General features: G+C 39.4%; 1 protein-coding gene across 2 annotated transcripts; it reads right to left on the bottom strand.

Annotated features, from left to right (window-relative positions):
* Positions 1–2819: 2819 nt before the first annotated feature.
* Anp32e (acidic nuclear phosphoprotein 32 family member E) lies at positions 2820–18433 on the bottom strand. Of its 2 annotated transcripts, none has more exons than XM_027953847.3 (7): positions 18049–18433; positions 14784–14933; positions 13799–13921; positions 11938–12103; positions 10198–10367; positions 6067–6121; positions 2820–5179 (listed from the first exon to the last, which is right to left on the bottom strand). In XM_027953847.3, the coding sequence occupies exons 1-7, from the start codon at positions 18100–18102 to the stop codon at positions 5109–5111; spliced, it is 789 nt and encodes a 262-aa protein (XP_027809648.2). In that variant the 5' UTR covers positions 18103–18433; the 3' UTR covers positions 2820–5108. The 2 variants fall into 2 exon arrangements, with proteins under 2 accessions (XP_027809648.2, XP_071474578.1); XM_071618477.1 differs by lacking the exon at positions 18049–18433 and adding an exon at positions 17382–17460.
* Positions 18434–19058: the final 625 nt, after the last annotated feature.

Below are 19058 nucleotides of genomic sequence, written 5' to 3'. Positions count from 1 at the left end.
CAAGGGTGATGACTTAACGTGGCCTTTGGCCCCGGAGGGTCGTGGTGGGCGCGGCCTTTCAGGGTTTCCCCCAGCTCGAGCACGTGGAGGGGAGGCCTGGGGCTGGCTCTGGCCCAGCCTCCCGCCCAGCCTCCGGGCTGAGGTCTCGGTTCTCAGTTGCTTTAACTCCAGTTCCTTCTAGTATAGATTCTAATACCGCCCCACCGACTGGTCACAGCTCCCCGCATGAATGACGTCAAGCACTACACTGCCCTAAGAAATGCCGGCGCCACCCCGCCTGGACCCGGCGGCTGGGGAGGCTGAGGCAGGAGGATTCCGAGTTCAAAGCCAGCCTCAGCAATTTATCAGTGCACTAAGCAACTCAGTGAGACCCTGTCTCTAAACAAAATACAAAAAAGGGCTGGGGACGTGGCTCACTGGTAGAGTGCTTGTCTGGCACTGCGAGGCACTGGTTTGGATCCTCAGCACCCACATAAAAATAAATTAGTAAACAAAGATTGTGTCCATCTGCAACTAAAAAAAATAAAAAATAAAGGTGTGGGGCTGGGATGTACTTCAGTAGTTAAGCGCCCCTGGTTTCAATCCCTGGTACCAAAAAAAAAAAAAAAGGTAAAAAAAAATCCTTCTGGGAGAAATTCCCTTCACATGGAGAAACGGGTATAGCCTGTGAGCCAATTCTGGGGCTGCAGAATAAGCCTAATCAGGGAAAGTCCCAGTGAAGGGCGGAGATCATGGACCTCATCCTGAAAGATGGTGTGAAGTATTTAATAGGAGAATCAGAGAAAATAGGCAAGTTTATTGAATGTAATTTATTTATTTATTTTTGCATGCATGTTATTGAGGATTGAACCCAGGAATGGGATTACAGGCCTGCCCAGGGAGCCTGGCTCATCATTTCGTGAAGTTAGAATAGATTGTTTTCATCAGTGTTGTGTGTAGCATGTATCATTATTAAGCATTAGTGTGAATGTGTCTGTTGTTTTTTAAGTAGCCAAATTCAAATGATGCCTCATAAAATGTTAAATTATTTGTAAATATAAATGAAATTCAAAGTCATACCTACTTCTGAGTCTTTCTTAATCAGGGTTATTATGAAGTAATCTTACTTCAGAGTTTTACCAAAGTGTCTACACTCCTATGACATAAAACTACTTTATCAATATGTAGTCTCTCCCACCCCCACCCCTGCCATTATGTAGTCTTTTTAAAGATGCTCCTGAGATCAGTTCATTTTGTAATTTCCACTTGTGGTATAATCTTTTGTCCTTCCAGTTAAGACTGGCTGTTCAAATAGACTAATAACCCAAATAACTGTCTCAAGGTAAGGTAGGGTTCTCAGATCTTAGGCTAATTAGTATATGCAAAAGGCACCAGTAGTAGAATGCTATTTTAGCTACAGCTGCAGAGTATCATTACACCCTATACTATAAGACAGGAAAAATTTCCAGCAACTAGAAAAATATCTGCTCCAAAGCCTCTCTTTAAAATACAGAACAAAGAATAAACAATATTTAAGTGTTTTGAATCATAGTCTCTCACTGAATTGCCTCATTACCTATCAACCTCACCAAAAACTGTGTGGGGATTCTACCATTTTCTTTAACCAAGAGGGTAAAGGCTTTGAATTTTTTGAAGACATAAACAAAAGTCATAGTAAATACCTGCAGCTGAAAATTCTTCAGTATTTTCCATCCCTCAGGAAGAATTCTATAATTAAAATACATTTGCAATATTAACCATAAAACCAAAAAGCAATTGTAAAAACATTACTTAGCATTATACTTGTGCCTTAACTATACAAAACATACCTCCCAGACTTCTCCACAAGTGAAACTTTTAAAAATCACTTATCGGGAAAACCTAGAGTACAGAGAAATACCTACTTTTTCAAAATTAAACATGTAAGAATTATATCTATATATATCATCAAAAGATTTTGAAGTTACACGTTACAGAGTACAGATGGAAATGATGGGCTCATATTAGAAAACTGTGTTTGTGTGTGCATGTGCACACACGGTGTTGGGGATTGAATCCAGGGCTTTGTGCATGCAGACAAGCACTCTACCATTGAGCTATATCCCCAGTCCTAGGAAAACTATTAATGTACAGTTGTTGAGATTGAACTAAGGAGCACTCAAACCACTGAGCCACATCCCCATCCCTATTTTGTATTTTATTTAGAGACAGGGTCTCATGAAGTTGCTTAATGCCTTCCCTTTGTTGCTGAGGCTGGTTTTGAACTCTATCATCCTGTCTCAGCCTCCCAAGCGCTGGGATTACAGGAGTGCACCACCACACCTGGCAATGTACAGTATTTTATAATCAATTTAACTGTAATAATAGTAATAGTTACTTCCACTACAGGCAATAAAAGTACAGGTTCAATTGCAACTCCAAAAGGAAAATTAAATGAATCAAGAATTTTTTCCTGAGGGGAGGGGGGATAGTAGAGGATAGGAAAGGCAGCAGAACACAACAGACACTAGTATGGCAATATGTAAATCAATGGATGTGTAACTGATGTGATTCTGCAATCTGTATATGGGGTAAAAATGGGAGTTCATAACCCACTTGAATCAAAGTGTGAAATATGATATGTCAAGAACTATGTAATGTTTTGAACAACCAACAATAAAAAATTTAAAAAAAAAAAAAAGAATTTTTTCCTGCTTCTTGGAAAAAAGTTAATAAGAAAGATGATAGGTTAAACTATTTATCACATCCAAATTTGAATGAGGAAACTTTCATTTGTTTTTAAAAAGATCTTCAAAGCTGCCAACAGTATTGCTGAAAAAGTGAATATCATACACTGAAGCTAATCATTATAACAAATCTTCAATTTATTTGAAGCAATTCCGTTTCAAAAACTTAAGTTACATCAGTCACAGGAAAAACAGGGAATAGTCAGAAACAATAAAAGAATGATCATGAGTACTGCTTTTTGATTTGTTTTTAACACTGTCATGGCTTTATTCAAAAACACAGTTGCACAAAAGTATTAACCTCAACGTTTACAGAGAGATTCTTAAAGAACTTAACACACTATATACATACTGCAATACAAAGAGCATTAAAATAGGACCCCAAACTTCTACAAAATATAAAACCCCCCTTACTTATTTGCATGAAAATACCACCCACAAAGCTAAATAAGTTCTTAAAAGTTATCTGGAGGTTCACTATGTGTTGTTTTCAAACCAAAGAACTCTAATTTTGATTGCACAATAAGATGATTGATAAGAAAGTCAATATATAGATTTCATTTTAAAAATAAGTATTTTATAATCTGGACGTAGTATGTAATGAGAATTCTTAGAGACTAAAGCAGGGCATATCAATTGTTAAAAATTAGGAGAAAAAAATGTCAATCTTTTGTACTTTCTGATCCACCTACTAAATTTATTCCAAGTGTTTTATTTCAGTCAGTTGTGCAACTGTTTTAGTTTCTCCACAAATAACCTTTACAACGCCAAGTCATACATTTTAAACTAAAAAAAACAAGCAGCAGCAGTACTACACTCAGTAATTTAAATGTATCCCAGTAGAAGAATAGCTTCAATTAGTTTACTGACACTAACTTTTAAAAACCTTACAAATATTCAAAACAAAGAAAAAATTTTAAGATAGTCAAGATGAACAAAGCAGTTACCTTGAATATGGAGCCTCCATGACAAAAACAGAGATGTACTGTGTACTCGTTATATTTTATTTAGTAACCATGTAAGTAGGCACACGCTCATACTTATCCCAAATATTCTTCTATTTTAATGGACATTCACTTGAAAATAAGTCTTAATTTTAATATTTAATCCCAAATATTTTTCCAACTGCCTACAATATTCCAATTAAATGCTACATCTGGTAATGCTTTAAAACTACAGGAACAACTAAAGGTTCTACTCAGAAAAATTATAAATACTGCGCAGGGTTGGTATCCAAATAATTTGGAATGCCAACTTAAAAACTGACTTAAACGTCTCCTTAATTATCAACAGGCAATGAACATTGATGCTAATTCAAAACCCCTCCCCTGCTTCTTTACTTTCTTCCTCCTACTTATATGGTCTTACATATTGTCAGTCAAGAAAGATTTACAATAAGCAGAGCTTGCTGCCTGAAATTGTATCAATAACAATATTTGTATCGCAGAAAATTCTCAGTTTCTTCCACTCTGTTTAAAACCCAGAGAGATCTGAAAAGGTGGTTGAGGTATAAGACTAAAGGTTTTCTGGGTATCCAGAAGTTCCCAGCTTCCTTTTGGGATACAGAGGGGAGTCAACAAGAAGGGAAGGTGATCATAAAGAAATTGATGAGAATATGCACACCTAAAACAAAACGAAATAAATAACCATTGGCATGATCTGCAGCCTAAAGAGAGGGCTCACCTGCGTGTCTCACTTAGTATAAGCAATTTTTCCTTCAAAAATAAAATCTTATCAATCACCACAAAATCCATGAATTATATTACTGTCTAGAACCTCCCCCAAATCCACAAACTATATAATTTGCTGAATAGAACCTTTATTATTCTGCTTCTACTTTCCAACTTAATTCATGTGACAAAAAAAACCACCCAAATATCTTTAGCTATTAAAAAAAAAAATCAATGCCTTCAAAATAAAGATCCCTGGATCATCTCTAAAAAAAAAATAATAATAATAATAATCAACTTATTCAAGAGACTACTGTCATTTCATATTACAGATGACTGTAATTTCAGTTAATTTATAAATAACTTTAAAATCTTATGAATGAAATGCACCAAACTTCACCTGTGTAAAAGCAATCATGTTTTAATTACAGACTAAAAATTACTAATACAATGAACTTGAATTTGAATTAGAAAAATTAAGCTTCTAAATATAATTGCTAGAGAATGTCTTAAGGGGGAAGTGTCAATGAAATTTTTTCTCTACATACAATATGATCATTAACAGACTAGTAAATCTTAACTGGAATGATAAGGCAAAAATAGTAAAACCACACTTTTCTATAAAAAGTTACACATTATCTTCTGTAGGGATAGCTATCGTACATGAAAAAACAAAGATGTGATCACTCTATTGCACACCCAGGAATGCTGGGGAATCTGGTCTTAGAATGATCTAGTCATCTTCTTCCTCTCCATCATCTTCAGCATCTCGTTTCCTCTTCTCCCCCCGGAGACCTTCTTCTTCTAAAAGAAGAATGGAAGGAAAAGTGTAAAAAACTTTAATTTCAACAAATGAGTATTTGTTAAGTTACAAAGTTTTGACACTTAGTGAAAAGTTGACAAATATATACATTTATATATATATATATATACATATATATGTATATGTATATATATTAAGTTTCCAGTCTTAAATTTCTTTTTATTTCAGTGTATAAACAGACTTAACAGACTAAAAAATGCACAAATAATGATAGCTTGCTATGCACCCTTGTGGCCAAGTCATGAAGTACAGATGAAGAAACTAGGCTTCATATTGAAGAAACTGTTAGCAAATTTTTTTTTTTGAGAGAGAGAATTTTTTAATATTTATTTTTCAGTTCTCGGCGGACACGACATCTTTGTTTGTATGTGGTGCTGAGGATCAAACTCGGGCCGCACACATGCCAGGCGAATGCACTACCGCTTGAGCCACATCGCCAGCCCCTGTTAGTGAATTTTTAAAAAGACCTATAGGTAAAGAATACTAAAGAGCAAGTCGCGTCCCCCTACCCTGGATATCAGATCTTAAAGAATATTATATTGAGTTCAACTGTTCCTCTCCTTTCTTACAGGTAAGGCTTCCCTCTTCAAAATGAGAGACCTTAAAAAGGTAATAAATTGAGTTCAGGGTAGCTCCCCTATCTCTTCGTTTTTTATTTTAAAATACATGTTATGAGCTATCCCTTTAATGGAATTAAGGAATGCCTTGAGAAATTTATTCTTTAAAAAACTTTTGTAACTTCAAGGCACTCTATGATAAACAGCAAAATCAAAAGGATCAGTGACAATTTGTATTACAGACTCATTTATTAAAGTTCATGAAAAAATATTTTTAATTCTAGAATTTGTTTCTGGCTAATGTAACTCACCCTCTTCCTCCTCTTCTTCCCCTTCTTCTACATAATCATCATCATCTTCTTCATCCTTGAAATTCAAATATTCAGTTTGAGTATAAATAAACCATAACATATTTTTCACTATTGAGTATATCCCAACAAAGGCAAAGAAACTTTAGTTACCCTGTGTTTTGATAACCACAACTTCTTCCTTATTTATATCTTTTTTTAAAATCCAACTAAGTATCTAGTTCTTTATAAAAATAAGTTATGCTTTAGACACCACTGTTCAAAAGAACTTTCCACAACAATGGAAATGTACCATATCTGTGTTGTGCAATACAATAACCACCAGCCACACATGACTACCGAGCACCTGAAATGTAACCAGTGCAAATGAGGAATTTAATTTTTAGTTTTAGTTAATTTTAATTAATTTAAATAGCCACATCTACCTACTAGCACAGGTAGGACAGCACAACTTTTGACTCTTTTTAAAATGAGACCTTTTATTTTACAGATCAAGTTAAGAATGATCTGAATCCTAGCCCCAACATAGAGGATATATAGCTATAATTTTCAAAAAAATATAAACTACTAATCACACTTATTCCTTGATGATTTAGAAAAGTCCAAGTCTAAAAGAGCTCTTTCTCTGAATGTTGTTTCAAATTAATTGATTCATGTTCTAGGCCTTTTTAAAAATCATCTTTTAGATACTATCAATAAAAACTCAGCTTTTGAGGTCACCGTGATGGCGCACACCTATAATCCTAGTGACCTGGGTGGTGGAGGCAGGGAGACTGCAAGGTTTAGGCCAGCCTCAGCAATTTTTTTTTAGGCCCTAAGCAACTTAGTGAGAACCTGTCTCAAAATAAAAAATAAAGGGGCTAGGGTTGTGGCTCAGTGGTAAAGCACTCACCTAGCATACATGTATGAGGCACTGAGTTTAATCCTTAGCACCACGTAAAAATAAAATAAAGGTATATGTCCACCTACAACTAAAAAATATACATATTTTTTAAAAACTTAAAAATAAAATAATAAAAAATAAAATGTGGTTCAGGGCTTGACTGCCCCTGGGTTAAATCCCCAGTACCCAACCCCCCCGACCTGACCCAAAAAAACTCACTTTGCCAGAAATTTGTTCAGTAGTAGAGACTACAGTCTTCTCATTAGTGGGAAATGTTTCCTCATTTGTCGATGAGTAATACAAGGACACCGCGATTCCCAATCCTCCCAAAGCTCTCAACTTCTTTTTTTTGGGTGGGGTGGAGGGGTGGGGGGCGGGTATGGGATTAAACGTAGGGGTTCTTTATCACTGAGCTACATCCCCAGTCCTTTTTTTATTTTTTGAGATACGATGTAACTGTTATTGAGGGTCTTACCTCACCTCCGTTTTTTAAAATAAATTTTAAAGTTGTCAACAGACCTTTTCTTTTATTTATATGTGGTGCTGAGTGCCTCGCACACGCTAAGCAAGCTCTCTACCAATGAGCCACAACCCCAGCCCTCATCTCCACTTTTTTAAAATTTTATTTTATTTTTTTTGTACCAGGGATTGAACTCAGGGGAACTTGAGCACTGAACCACATCCCCAGTCCTATTTTGTGTTTTATTTAGAGACAGGTTCTCACTGAGTTGCTTAGCACCTCATAGTTGATAAGGCTGGCTTTGAACTCGCGATCCTCCCTGCCTCAGACTACTGAGCCTCTGGTTATAAGTATGCGCCACCACACCCAAGCATCCTCATCTCCATTTTTAATGATTTATATTACACACACATAAAGTCCTTCTTTACACATATTAATTCCTTGCCTCTGAAGAACAGTGAAATAGGAAGAAATTTTTTAAAAAATCAAATAAAAAGTTAATTGAATGGGCTGAGGTTGTGGCTTAGTGGTAGAGCACTTGCCTTGCACATGTGAGGCACTAGGTTCGATCCTCAGGACCATATAAAAATAAATAAAATAAAAAATTTTTTAAAAAGTTAATTGAATATGCACTCTCTTTCCTTCTAATTTCTTTTTAAATCTCAATCGTCTCTAAAGCATTCCCTGGCACTTAGCTTCTAAAACCAAGACATCAGACCAGGCCTAGTTGCACATGCCTATAACTCCAGTGACTCCTATGGTTGAGGCAGGAGGATTACAAGTTCAAGGCCAACCTCAGCAATTTAATGAGACCCTGTATCAAAATAAAAAATAAAAAGGGCTGGGGATATCGCTCAGTGGTAAAGTGCTTCTGGACTTAATCCCCAATAGCAAATAAAAATAAATAAAAACAATAAAAATAAAATAAAAACAAGACTAAATTTTCAACATTCAGATTATCTCAGGAACAAAAACTCCTTCTGGTCCCTGCTACTCCTACAGTGACTTAAGGTTATATGTATTATCACAGAATTTTTTATTCTTTATGTGGCCATGTCATTTGGGGTTAGTATTTCACAATACTCAATGGAATGATAAAGCTAACATTTGCAGTTAGTTGAAAGTAATTTTTAAATGACTTAATACTACTTAGAATTAAGGAGGAATTATTGGCACAAAAAATAAAAGGTCAAATGTTAACGAACAAGACACTTATTTTATTAAATAAATAAAAATTTATGGGAAAAACATTTAAGCTGTATGTTGGTGTAAACCGAACAGACTGAAAATAAATATTCAAAATATTCTGTGAAGATTTAAAATATTTAAGGTTCTATTCTTCGTTATTATATAGTTCCTAACTCACTAGGGCCTGAACCAAATATACATCTTTATTTTCCACAGTAGTTTCATATTTAAAATGGTATCAGAAAAAAATAATCACTGACCAGATATTATCGACCTGCTTGATGTAAAAGTAATTAGGAGAACAAATAATATTTAGTCTAAATAAGAATTCTTCCTCCCCACACCACCACTGTGGGGATCAAACCCAGGGCCTCATGAATGCTAGGCAGGCACTTAAACACTGAGCTACATCCCCTAAAATAATGAAAAATTATTTAAAGTTATGAAAGAAACCTCAATTTAACATTAGGAAAAAGGAACTTCACTAAACTCCCAAGAGCCAAGATCATTCATTCTTTGTGCCACTCGAGGTAATAAATGCTGAGGTGCAAAGATGAAAGGTATTCCCCACCCTTTAAGAGCTCACAGCTGCACAGAAAGTACCCAAATACGTTTTTTAAAAAAACTATCTACAGACAATAGAAGCCTAATCAAGGTTTAAAGATAACAAAGGAAGGAATGATTTTCTAAGAAAAAATATAGAAAACTTCAAAATTAAGGTTAGCACCAGAGTTGAGTTTAAGGATAAAAGTTTACAAGGCATGACTGGGGTGGCTATTACACAAGCAAATATACATGTGAAATTTCACGGAGCTATTCATAAAATTAGTGCTTTTTACATGCTTCACTTATATTTATGTTTAATTAGCACAAACAAAAATGAAGTCCATCAGGGACCTGGGTAGGAAGTCATTTCAGATAAACTAAACAATTAATACACATACATAAAGGCAAGGGATAGTTTAGTGTGATAATTTAACTTGGTACTGAGGGAGATGAAATTAGGGAAGGAAACAGAAGCCAAACAGACAATGCAGGGTTTGTATCTTTGGGTGGCAATAGGAAAGACATTAAGAGTTTCCAGAAGGCTAGTGACAGGATCACATTTGCAAATGAGACGACCCAGGCAGCACTGCAGGGGATATTTCTAAGTAGTAATGCTATATTCAGAGTATCAAGCAAGAAATAATTGGAGGGAAGAAATAATTGTAGGTACATTCTACAATGTACCTACAATGTGCCAGGGACTAGATACCTACATTATCTTGTCAAATCCTTAAAACAATCCTATGAGGTTGGTATAATCTCACTTTTATAAATGCAGAAACTAAGGCTAGAAACACCTATAAAATGTTTCTACCATACCATACCACTGAAAGCAGAGTGGATTTGAAAGATATCTGGGATTTATAATCAATAGGTGTTTATGCTTATCTAGATGTAGTATGGGATAGACCACAATGGGGAAAAAAAGCAGACAGACACATACACATTCACAAGTTAGGAAACAACTCTCAGATTTCTCCAACTCACTTTTTATAGTACTTAGCCCTATGCCTAAGTAATTAATTTTTAATTTTTTCACCTGAATTTATTTATTCACCTGAATTTCTTCTTTCATCAAGTAAGAAAGGCCCACTTCTTCTTCTCCCTCTCCCAATTCTGACCCTGCTTCATCTTCATCCTCCTCATCATCATCTTCCTCCTCTTCCTCATATCCTTCAGGTGGACCAGCTTCATCTTCCTCTTCATCTCCATCATCTTCATCTCCATCTTTAAAAATATTTAAAAATATATATGTGGGGCTGGGGCTTAGTAGTAGAGCATTTCCCTAATTCATGTGAGACACTGGGTTTGATTCTCAGCATCACACAAAAACAAATAAATAAAGGTATTGTGTCCATCTACAACTAAAAAACATTTTAAATATATATGTATATATTTTACACGTGTACATTTATGTGTGTGTGTGTGTGTGTGTGTGTGTGTGTGTTGTTTTTAAGATGAGCAAATGTCTGGACAAATGTTTCCTTCTAGTAACGTTCATCCTTTTCACCCTTTCCCAATCACTTTAAACTCTTAAGCCAACTAGTGGAAAAGTATTTCATGGTGACTTTTTTCTTTTAAGATTACCATTTTTGGGGAGCACGGGGTGGGGACTGAACTCAGAGGCACTCAACCACTGAGCCACATCCCCAGCCCTTTTTTGTATTTAAGAGTACCATTTTAAAACATCAAATATTTATTGCTTGAGAATGGTTTCTAAATACTGGTATTTATTCAATGTGCATTGAAGTTGGTTTTACTTCGTGGACACTTCAAAACCTGCGTGTTCATCATTCATTCCAACATTTTATAACATTATTTATCCAAAACAAATTTACTTTGCTGGGCCAGTGGCACATGCCTGTAATCCCAGCTACTTCCAAGGCTGAGGCAGGAGGATTCCAAATTCAAAGCCAGCCTCAGCAACCTAGCAAGATCCTGAAGCAGCTTAGTGAGACCCTGACTCAAAATAAAAATTAAAAAGGTAGTAAAGTACCCCTGGGTTTGATCCCCAGTATAAAAAAGAAATTATTTTAATAGTGAAAACTTTGACCCAAAAATAAATATCGTCCTATTACTAACAACGGCTATTCTGTCACCTCATCTTTTAGTCTTATATTCATCTAAAAATGTATATTCACAATCTAATTCTAGGATATTTTTCACCACTTCAAAAAGAAGAACCATACCTATTATCAGTTCCCATCCCCTAAATCTCACCCCAATAATCTACTTTCTATTTCTATTGGATGTGCCTATTCTGGGCCTTTGGTATATATGAAACCAAACAACATGGCCTTTTCTGTATGATGTCTTTCACTTAGCAGACTGTCTTCAAGATTCACTTTTACATGTATCAGTACTTCATTCACTTCCATGGTGAAATAATATTATATTGTATGGATATATCACATGTTTTTAACCTATTTATCAGTTGACAGATACCTGAGTTGTCTCTACTTTGGGGCTATTATAAATAATGCTATTATAAATGGATCCTTTTTAAAAAATACTATTTAAGAAGTTTTCACTATTACTGGATAGTAGTTACACAAGTTTATATGGATGTAAAATGTCACAGAGCTTCATATTACAGAAATCACTAAATTCCCTGAAGCTATTAGAAATCTGAAAGAAGAAATATAGGCTAGAGCTGTGGGATTTAAAATTTTCTTGTCTTACCAATAGCTTATGTGGGTTTTTTTCCCTCCACCTATACCTCCAGGTCCAATCTTATTTGCATGGCTAGAGTGGAGATTATAATTATGACACATTTATGAGTATTTAGAGTGATTACCCTCATCATCATCCTCTTCGGAGTCAGGTGCTTCATTATCCTCCTGATCAAATCCATCTAAGTATGTGATTTGTTGCAGCAATTCAAAAATACTTTCTCTGTAATCTTCCAGATTTGTGATCTCACAGTTAAACAAGTCAAGACTTTTCAAATTTTTAAGATTTTGCTAGAAAAGTAAAGATGTTCAGTCAAGATTTAATATACCATATTATTTCTTCTTAATTCACAATCCAGAAAACATATATTTGAAATTGAGAGAATGACTTTTGGATTGTTAGAATTTTATAACTAAGAGTTATTTTATAAAACACAGCCAATTCTCTTAATTAGCCCCTGGCATATAAATTCCAAAACTTTGTTTGATCTACTATTGTTACCTCCAGGATCTTAACTGAGTGCCTTATTTCTAGTGGACACTCAACACACTTTTGATGACCAAACCTGTGCACAGGCAACAACAATAACATGATCAATTTAAAACCACATAGGCCAGGCATGATGGTGTACACTGTAATCCCAAGGACCAGAGACGCTGAGGCAAGAGGATCACAAGTTTGAGGCCAGCCTCACAACTTAATAAAACCCTCAGCAACTTAGTAAAACCTTGTCTCAAAATAAAAAAAGTAAATAAAAATACCTTTAAAAAGGGTTGGAGTATAACTAAGTGGTTAAGTGACACTGGGTTCAATTCCCAGTAACAAAAAAAATCACACAAAGTAGGCACAGTGGTACACACCTGTAATCCCAAAGACTTGGGAGACTGAAACATGAGGATCAACGGTAGGATCAAGGCCAGCCTCAGCAACTGAGCAAAGGCCTATGCAACTTAGTGAGAATCTGTCTCAAAATAAAAATATTTTTAAAATAAAGGGCTGAGGATATGCTTAGTGGTAAAGCACCCCTGGGTTCAATCCCCAGTACCCATAAAAAAAAGAAAAAAAAAAAATACAGCTATATTTTCAACATTTTCAATGACCTCCCAATCTTTTTAAAAATCAGAGCAACAATTTTCAGAGTTTTACTAAATAGTCTTTTCCTTCCCACATACCAGAAAACTAGGGGACACTTAAAGTAACTCAAAAAATTATCAAGAAGGAATGAAAAGCAACAGAACTTAAAATAATGAAAATTTTGAAACCAGATAGTCAAATCTTGAAGCTAATGATGAAATAATAAATATAGCTTTTCACTGACTTAAAAATTCTTTTGGGTACTACCTTGTTTGTCTAAAAAGAACAAATTAAAAATTTCATCTGGGGCTGGGAGCAGTGGCACACACCTAGAATCCCAACAGCTTGGGAGGCTAAGGCAGGAAGATCTCAAGTTCAAAGCCAGCCTCAGCAACTCAGTGAGGCATAAGCAACTCAGCAAGACCCTATCTCTATATAAAATAAAAAATAAAAATAGGGCTAGCAATGGGCTCAGTGGTAAGCACCCCTGGGTTCAATCCCTGGTACAAAAAAAAAAAAAAAAAAATTTCATCTGGGAACTTGGAGACTGAGAGAGAAGGATGGCAACTTCTTCAAGGCCAATCTCAGCAACTTAACAAGACCGTGGCTCAAAATATAAGAACTATGAAGGTGGCTCAGTGGTTAAGTGCCCCTAGGTTCAAAAGTATCAAAAAAATTATTATTTTTTTAATTTTAAATAAATAAATAAAAAGGGTTGGGGATATGGCTCAGTAGAGATGTGCCCCTGGGTTAAATCCCCAACATGGGGGGAAGAGGGGGAGTGAGAGAGAGAACAAATTCAGAAGTTTTGCATTAAACAAAAATAACTAAGGTAAAAGACAAACTAATCTGAGAAAATTTAACAGCAACAACAAAAAAAGAAAGTCCAGTGATAAAACCTTTCCACTTACCAGAGCTTCTACCGTACTGAGATCTTTGATTTTGTTTCCACTCAGATTGAGGTAGGTAAGATTTGGACATTTTTCTGCCAGGACTTCCAAGCCTCCAGAAATTATATTGTCACTAAGTTCCAACTATATATTCAACATGGGGAGAAACAAGGAAAGATGAAGGCTTAGGATGGACCTAAGATTTTAAAAGCATACCAATTTAAGTAAGTTCTATCACCAGCAAAAAAAAAAAAAAAAGTATACCAAAGGGGGGGGGGGTGCATTTATCATCATTAATTTTCAAATTCCCATTTGTGCCTGTTAAATGACATATGAGAACGCTATATGATGAGCTCCTAATTCAGCTTTGGTTTAGGTTGTGTTACAATTGGATTTCATGATTCAAAGAAAAATATTTGGTAGATGTTAAATTCAAATTCATGCCAAGCACGGTGGTGAATACCTATAATCCCAGTGGCTGGGGCGACTGAAGCAGAGGGATTAGGAGTTCAAAGCCACCCTCAGCATCTGAGGGAGGCTCTAAGCAATTCAGTGAGACCCCATCTCTAGATAAAATATAAGAAAGATGTGGCTCAGTGGTTAAGCGAACCTGGGTTCAATCCCCAGTACCAAAAAAAAAAAAGAAGGAACTGGGCTTGTGGCTCAGTGGTAGAGTGCTTGCCTGGCATGTATGAGGCACAGGGTTTGATCCTCAGCACCACATAAATTAAACTGAATAAAGGAATTGAATCCATTTACAACCAAACAGAATTTTATAAGAAAAAAAAAAAGAAAGAAAATCCAAATTTGTGTCATAAAGTAATCCCACTAACAAATTCAAATTTCTAAAAGCAGCTTTAGAGATGATTCAACAAACCATTTTTCCTATCTCTAGAAACAAAATTTTCTCACTAACAGGCAGAATAGTCATTTCATTTGGCAAAGGACTAGACATAATAACCCTTGGCACTGAAATCATTCTGCTTGTACATTAATCTTGACTTACCTTTCGAAGTTTGTTTAAACTGGGAAGTTGGGCCAATGAACTTAATTCCACATTAGCCATACTCAGAAACTCTAGTTCTTTAAAAGTATCATTCAGGCCTTCAATTTCCCCATTGACACACAGGCAATTATCAAGAACTAACTCTGTCACCTGTGAGAGGGAATACATTAATGATTAGTTTGTGATCTGTTTAGCAACAGACCTGGTTTGACACTGTGGAAATGTGAATATTAAAACACCAAATCCGGGGCCGGGGATGTGGCTCAAGCGGTAGCGCGCTCATCTGGCATGCGTGCGGCCAGGGTTCGATCCTCAGCACCACATACAAACAAAGACGTTGTGTCCGCCGAAAACTAAAAAATATTAAAATTCTCTCTCTAAAAAAAAAAAAAAAAACACCAAATCCTAAACAGGGCATAGTAGCTGTTGCCTATAATCCCAGGTAAGTAGGAGGATCACTTAAGACCAGGAGTTCCAGGCCAGGGTAACACAGCATGACCACACTTAAAAAAAAAAAAAAAAAAAAATGCCTTACACAGATCCTTTCCACCCCCTGCCAGCTAATATAAAATCTAGTTATCACTACAAGCTATCTTCCAAATCAAATTTTAAGAGTAACAAATTCAATGCCGGATTCAAACCACTGAGTCACTAAGGTATAGAAAACAAAACTTCATGCAGGCACCATGGTGCATCTGTAATCCCACCAGCTCAGGAGACTGAGGCAGGAGGACCATAAGTTCAAAGCCAGCCTCAGCAATTCAGTGAGATCCTGTATCAAAATAAAACATACAAAACAAGGTAGGCATGTGGCTCAGTGGTTAAGTGCCCCTAGGTTCAATCCCTGGTACTAAAAAAATAAAACTTTGAAAAAAGTTCCAACTGAAATGTTTCCGATCCTAATGAGGATCCTCACCATCTGGACATATACTTATGCAGGAAGGGAACACTTAGACTACTGGAAAAAGATTCACGTGAACAACCTACCTAAAAAGTAGGGAATGGAGGAAACCATTTTATCACTTTTAAACCACTTCATCTTTGGTTGATAAATGCCACAGGAACTTAAAAAACCTTGTTACCCCTCAAGAAGAAATGTCAGAAAGCTCCTTCTGGGTCAGCCCATCTTTCCAGTGTTATTTGAGGACAAACAATATCATCCAGAATGATACACCCTTGGAAAAATGTTATTTCTGTCACTGTGGTACATTTTTGTGGACATTTTCCCATTCTTGGGAGTGGGGGGCTGGATTCCCTATTAGGTCAGAATTGCAGTAACAAAAGTTACTGATGAGTGTGTAAATGGGTTTAACCTTAAGGGGGAACGAGGAGACCCTGCTTCTCTTACTCCCAATGCAAAACTATATTAAAGGGCTAAAAATCAGCAACTAAGCATGACACCTTTTCTATTTGAGTATGATTTTGACAGCATTATTTTAGTAAACCAGAGATGGCACCATGATCTCCTATTTGAAGATGAGGAGACCCAGGACCAATAAAGGAGAATGACTTGCCTTGGGTCACACAGTTGGTGTGCGGTAGAGCTACGCCTTCCAGTTTTAACTGAGTGGGGAGGACTACTACATTTGGTGTCAGAAAGCCAGTTCTTCCACGTAAGGAAATCACTAAATTGCCCTACGACTCCTCTGTTAGTCTGGATTCTAGAATAATACAATCCACCTTACAAGTTTGTCGGAAAGAGAAAAGTAAATAAACGTTAAAAGTGCTTTGTAAACGGTCTACACAAATATACACAAACAGAGGGACCCGGCACAGGAAGGGAGCCTGCAGAAAGGTAACTGCAACCCCAGAACTGGAAGGAAATTACTCGGCTCACTAGGTAAAAGAATAGGAGAGAGGACAAGTCCCTTTTTCTGTCCCAAGACATATAAAATAATAATGAAGGCATTCTAAACATGTGCTTCCGAGACCGTTTTTAGGTGTGGTTGTGTTTGTCCTGTTTCTTTTCTGAAGCCCCTAAGAATAAGTTCTAGAAAAGTTCACGTTCTCCGAGGGCTGACCCTGATGGTATGACTGTTTCCTCCTCCCGCCCGCGGCCAGCTTCAGGGACGCTGACCCGGGAAGAAGCGGGGCAGGGGCAAGACCCCGGGTCCCCACTGCACCGTCCCACGCGGAAGGCAGGCGGCACCGGGGCAATTCTCGGCCGGCGTGTGCGGGCGCGGCCCCAGGTCCCGCAGAGCCTGGGACTGCCATCCGTACCAAGGGTCATTTCAGGGACCGCAAACTAGCCGGCTGCTGCCGCCGTCCGCTGCGACCAGAGAAATGCGCGGGACCGACAGGAACCCCACGCCGGGCGGGGACTCCCCCAGAAAGACAAGGGTCGCTACCCCGGTGCCCGCGCTCCGCCGCGGGCGGGGAGGGCCGCGCGGGGCCCCGCGACGCCCCCGCCCGGCCCCGGGAAAGTTGGCCGCGACCCCGCCTCGCGTGGCCCCTCCCCACGCCGGCTCTTTAACTCGGGCGACCGCGGCGAGGGCGCCGCGCTAGCCTCGCCGAGCCTCCAGGGCGCAGGCTACGCAGACCCTCCGCCGAGGTCCAAGCCGTCGGCGGGAATCAAGTTCAGACCAGCTGGACACTTACCCGGCGGCGGCAGAAGCGGGTCACGCTCGCGTCCCTCCCCACCGCCGGTCATCGCGACAGCTCCCCGTACCCACCCGCGGTCCGAAGTCGCCGCTGACCCAGATTCCGCCGGCGGCGGTCGGCGCGCGCCGCTTCCCGGGGGAGTGGGAGCCCCGGAGCGGGGGAGCGGACTCCGCCACCGACCTCCGCCAGGGCCGGCGCGACGCCCGACGCCCCGAGGCCTAGAGGCCGGGGCGCCCACCCCCCAAAAGCCCTAGTTGGCAGTACTGCAGAAAAGTTGGACCAAGTTCGCAGGCGGCCACCGCTGCGCAGGGGCCGAGCGGACCGGGGGGTCGCGCGCGCCGCCGGCCCCGGGAGGAACGCGCCCCGCGCGGCAGCCGAGGGCCCCGCGCGCTCTTCCCGCCCCCGCGAGGCCGGGACGCCCGACGCCAGGAGCGCAGAAAGGGGCTGAGCCCCCGCGCGCACACATACGCCCCTAGAAACTTAAGCCCTTCGCCATTTTAAGTAGAAAATCCTAATGATTTTAAACAAAATTAAACATTTCCACCAACCTGGACCCCCGGTGGAGACTGATCTGTTAGCTCTCCCCACCCACCCTCAGCACCCAGAAATCCAACCCCCAGGATACGGGGGCAGTGGGGAAGGGGTGGGGGCTGAGTCATCTCACCTCCTCCGGGGCTCGGTTCCTTAACTCCATGTTAATCCTCTTCTTCATCTCCATGTCCTCCTCCTGCTCTTCTGCTCCTACTCTCCTCCTTTCCCCTTTCCTGCTCTTCCCACTACCCCCCAACCCTGAAATTTTAAAAAGATTTGGAAATGAATGAAAAGAAACGCAAATTTAAACGCCCACTACCACCAGATAGATGTGGGGGAGAAAGAAAAGAATAGCAAATGGAGTCCAAGGAGTTGGGACTCTAACTCGGCTGCCCCCACCTCCCTGTCCACACACCCGCGCGCGCACACACACGCACGCACACACACACACACGCGCGCACACACACACACACACCAGCAGTTCCTTCCCCTTCAATGGCTGCTCAGAGACTGAGCCTCCATGACACGGCACCGCCAACCCCCTGGCCTACACTCCACCCACCTTCCGAACGTATTGGTTGGTTCTTTAGCGTCACCCTATTGCATTGGGCTAGCTAAATGTCCATCAGTCTTCAGGGAGGACCTGGACCAGAAACTCTGCGTCTATTGGCTACGACCAAGCGCGCAGTTAACTCCGATAGGTCCAGGGGGGTGTACGTCTCAGCGAAACGATTTTGAATCCCAGCAGCCCCCCTCCTTTTCTTTGTGTGGTTGGCGCGCTTTCCCTAGGCATTTGTGCGGTTTTGATGTCTGTTGGATTTGTTTTTCGCTTTTAGGGTCGGTTTTGTTATTGTTTTTGTTTTTGTGTTCTTCCGCCGGTTTCAGTATTAAAGGGAGGGAGCAGGCATGCCCAAGTTGCGAAACTGACGATCCAGCGGGCGGCACGCACTGATTCTTGGCGGTTTTGAAGCGCAGCCTCTGCTGCGGCCAAGGTGTAGGGCAACGCGCACATCACGTTAGAAGCCGGTCTCCGTGGCACCCCTGCTGGGGACGGGCTTCTCACTAAGAGGGGACCGAGGCCTTCCGCAGTGTGGAACCAGAGCTAGGATAAAGATATTTTAACTTCCACCATGGAAGAGTAAA

Source organism: Marmota flaviventris, chromosome 10 (genome assembly GCF_047511675.1).
Source record: "Marmota flaviventris isolate mMarFla1 chromosome 10, mMarFla1.hap1, whole genome shotgun sequence".
Lineage (NCBI taxonomy): Eukaryota > Metazoa > Chordata > Mammalia > Rodentia > Sciuridae > Marmota > Marmota flaviventris.
This window is presented reverse-complemented; position numbering and strand designations above follow the sequence as displayed.

Coding starts and splice junctions, on each gene's coding strand:
- Anp32e (XM_027953847.3), bottom strand. CDS start 18,102: ATGGAGATGAAGAAGAGGATTAACATGGAGTTAAGGAACCGAGCCCCG. Junction 6,122..10,197: donor TGATGAAAGAAGAAATTCAG/GTGAATAAATAA, acceptor TTGAATTTCAAG/GATGAAGAAGATGATGATGA. Junction 5,180..6,066: donor GGAAGAAGAGGAGGAAGAGG/GTGAGTTACATT, acceptor TTCTTCTTTTAG/AAGAAGAAGGTCTCCGGGGG.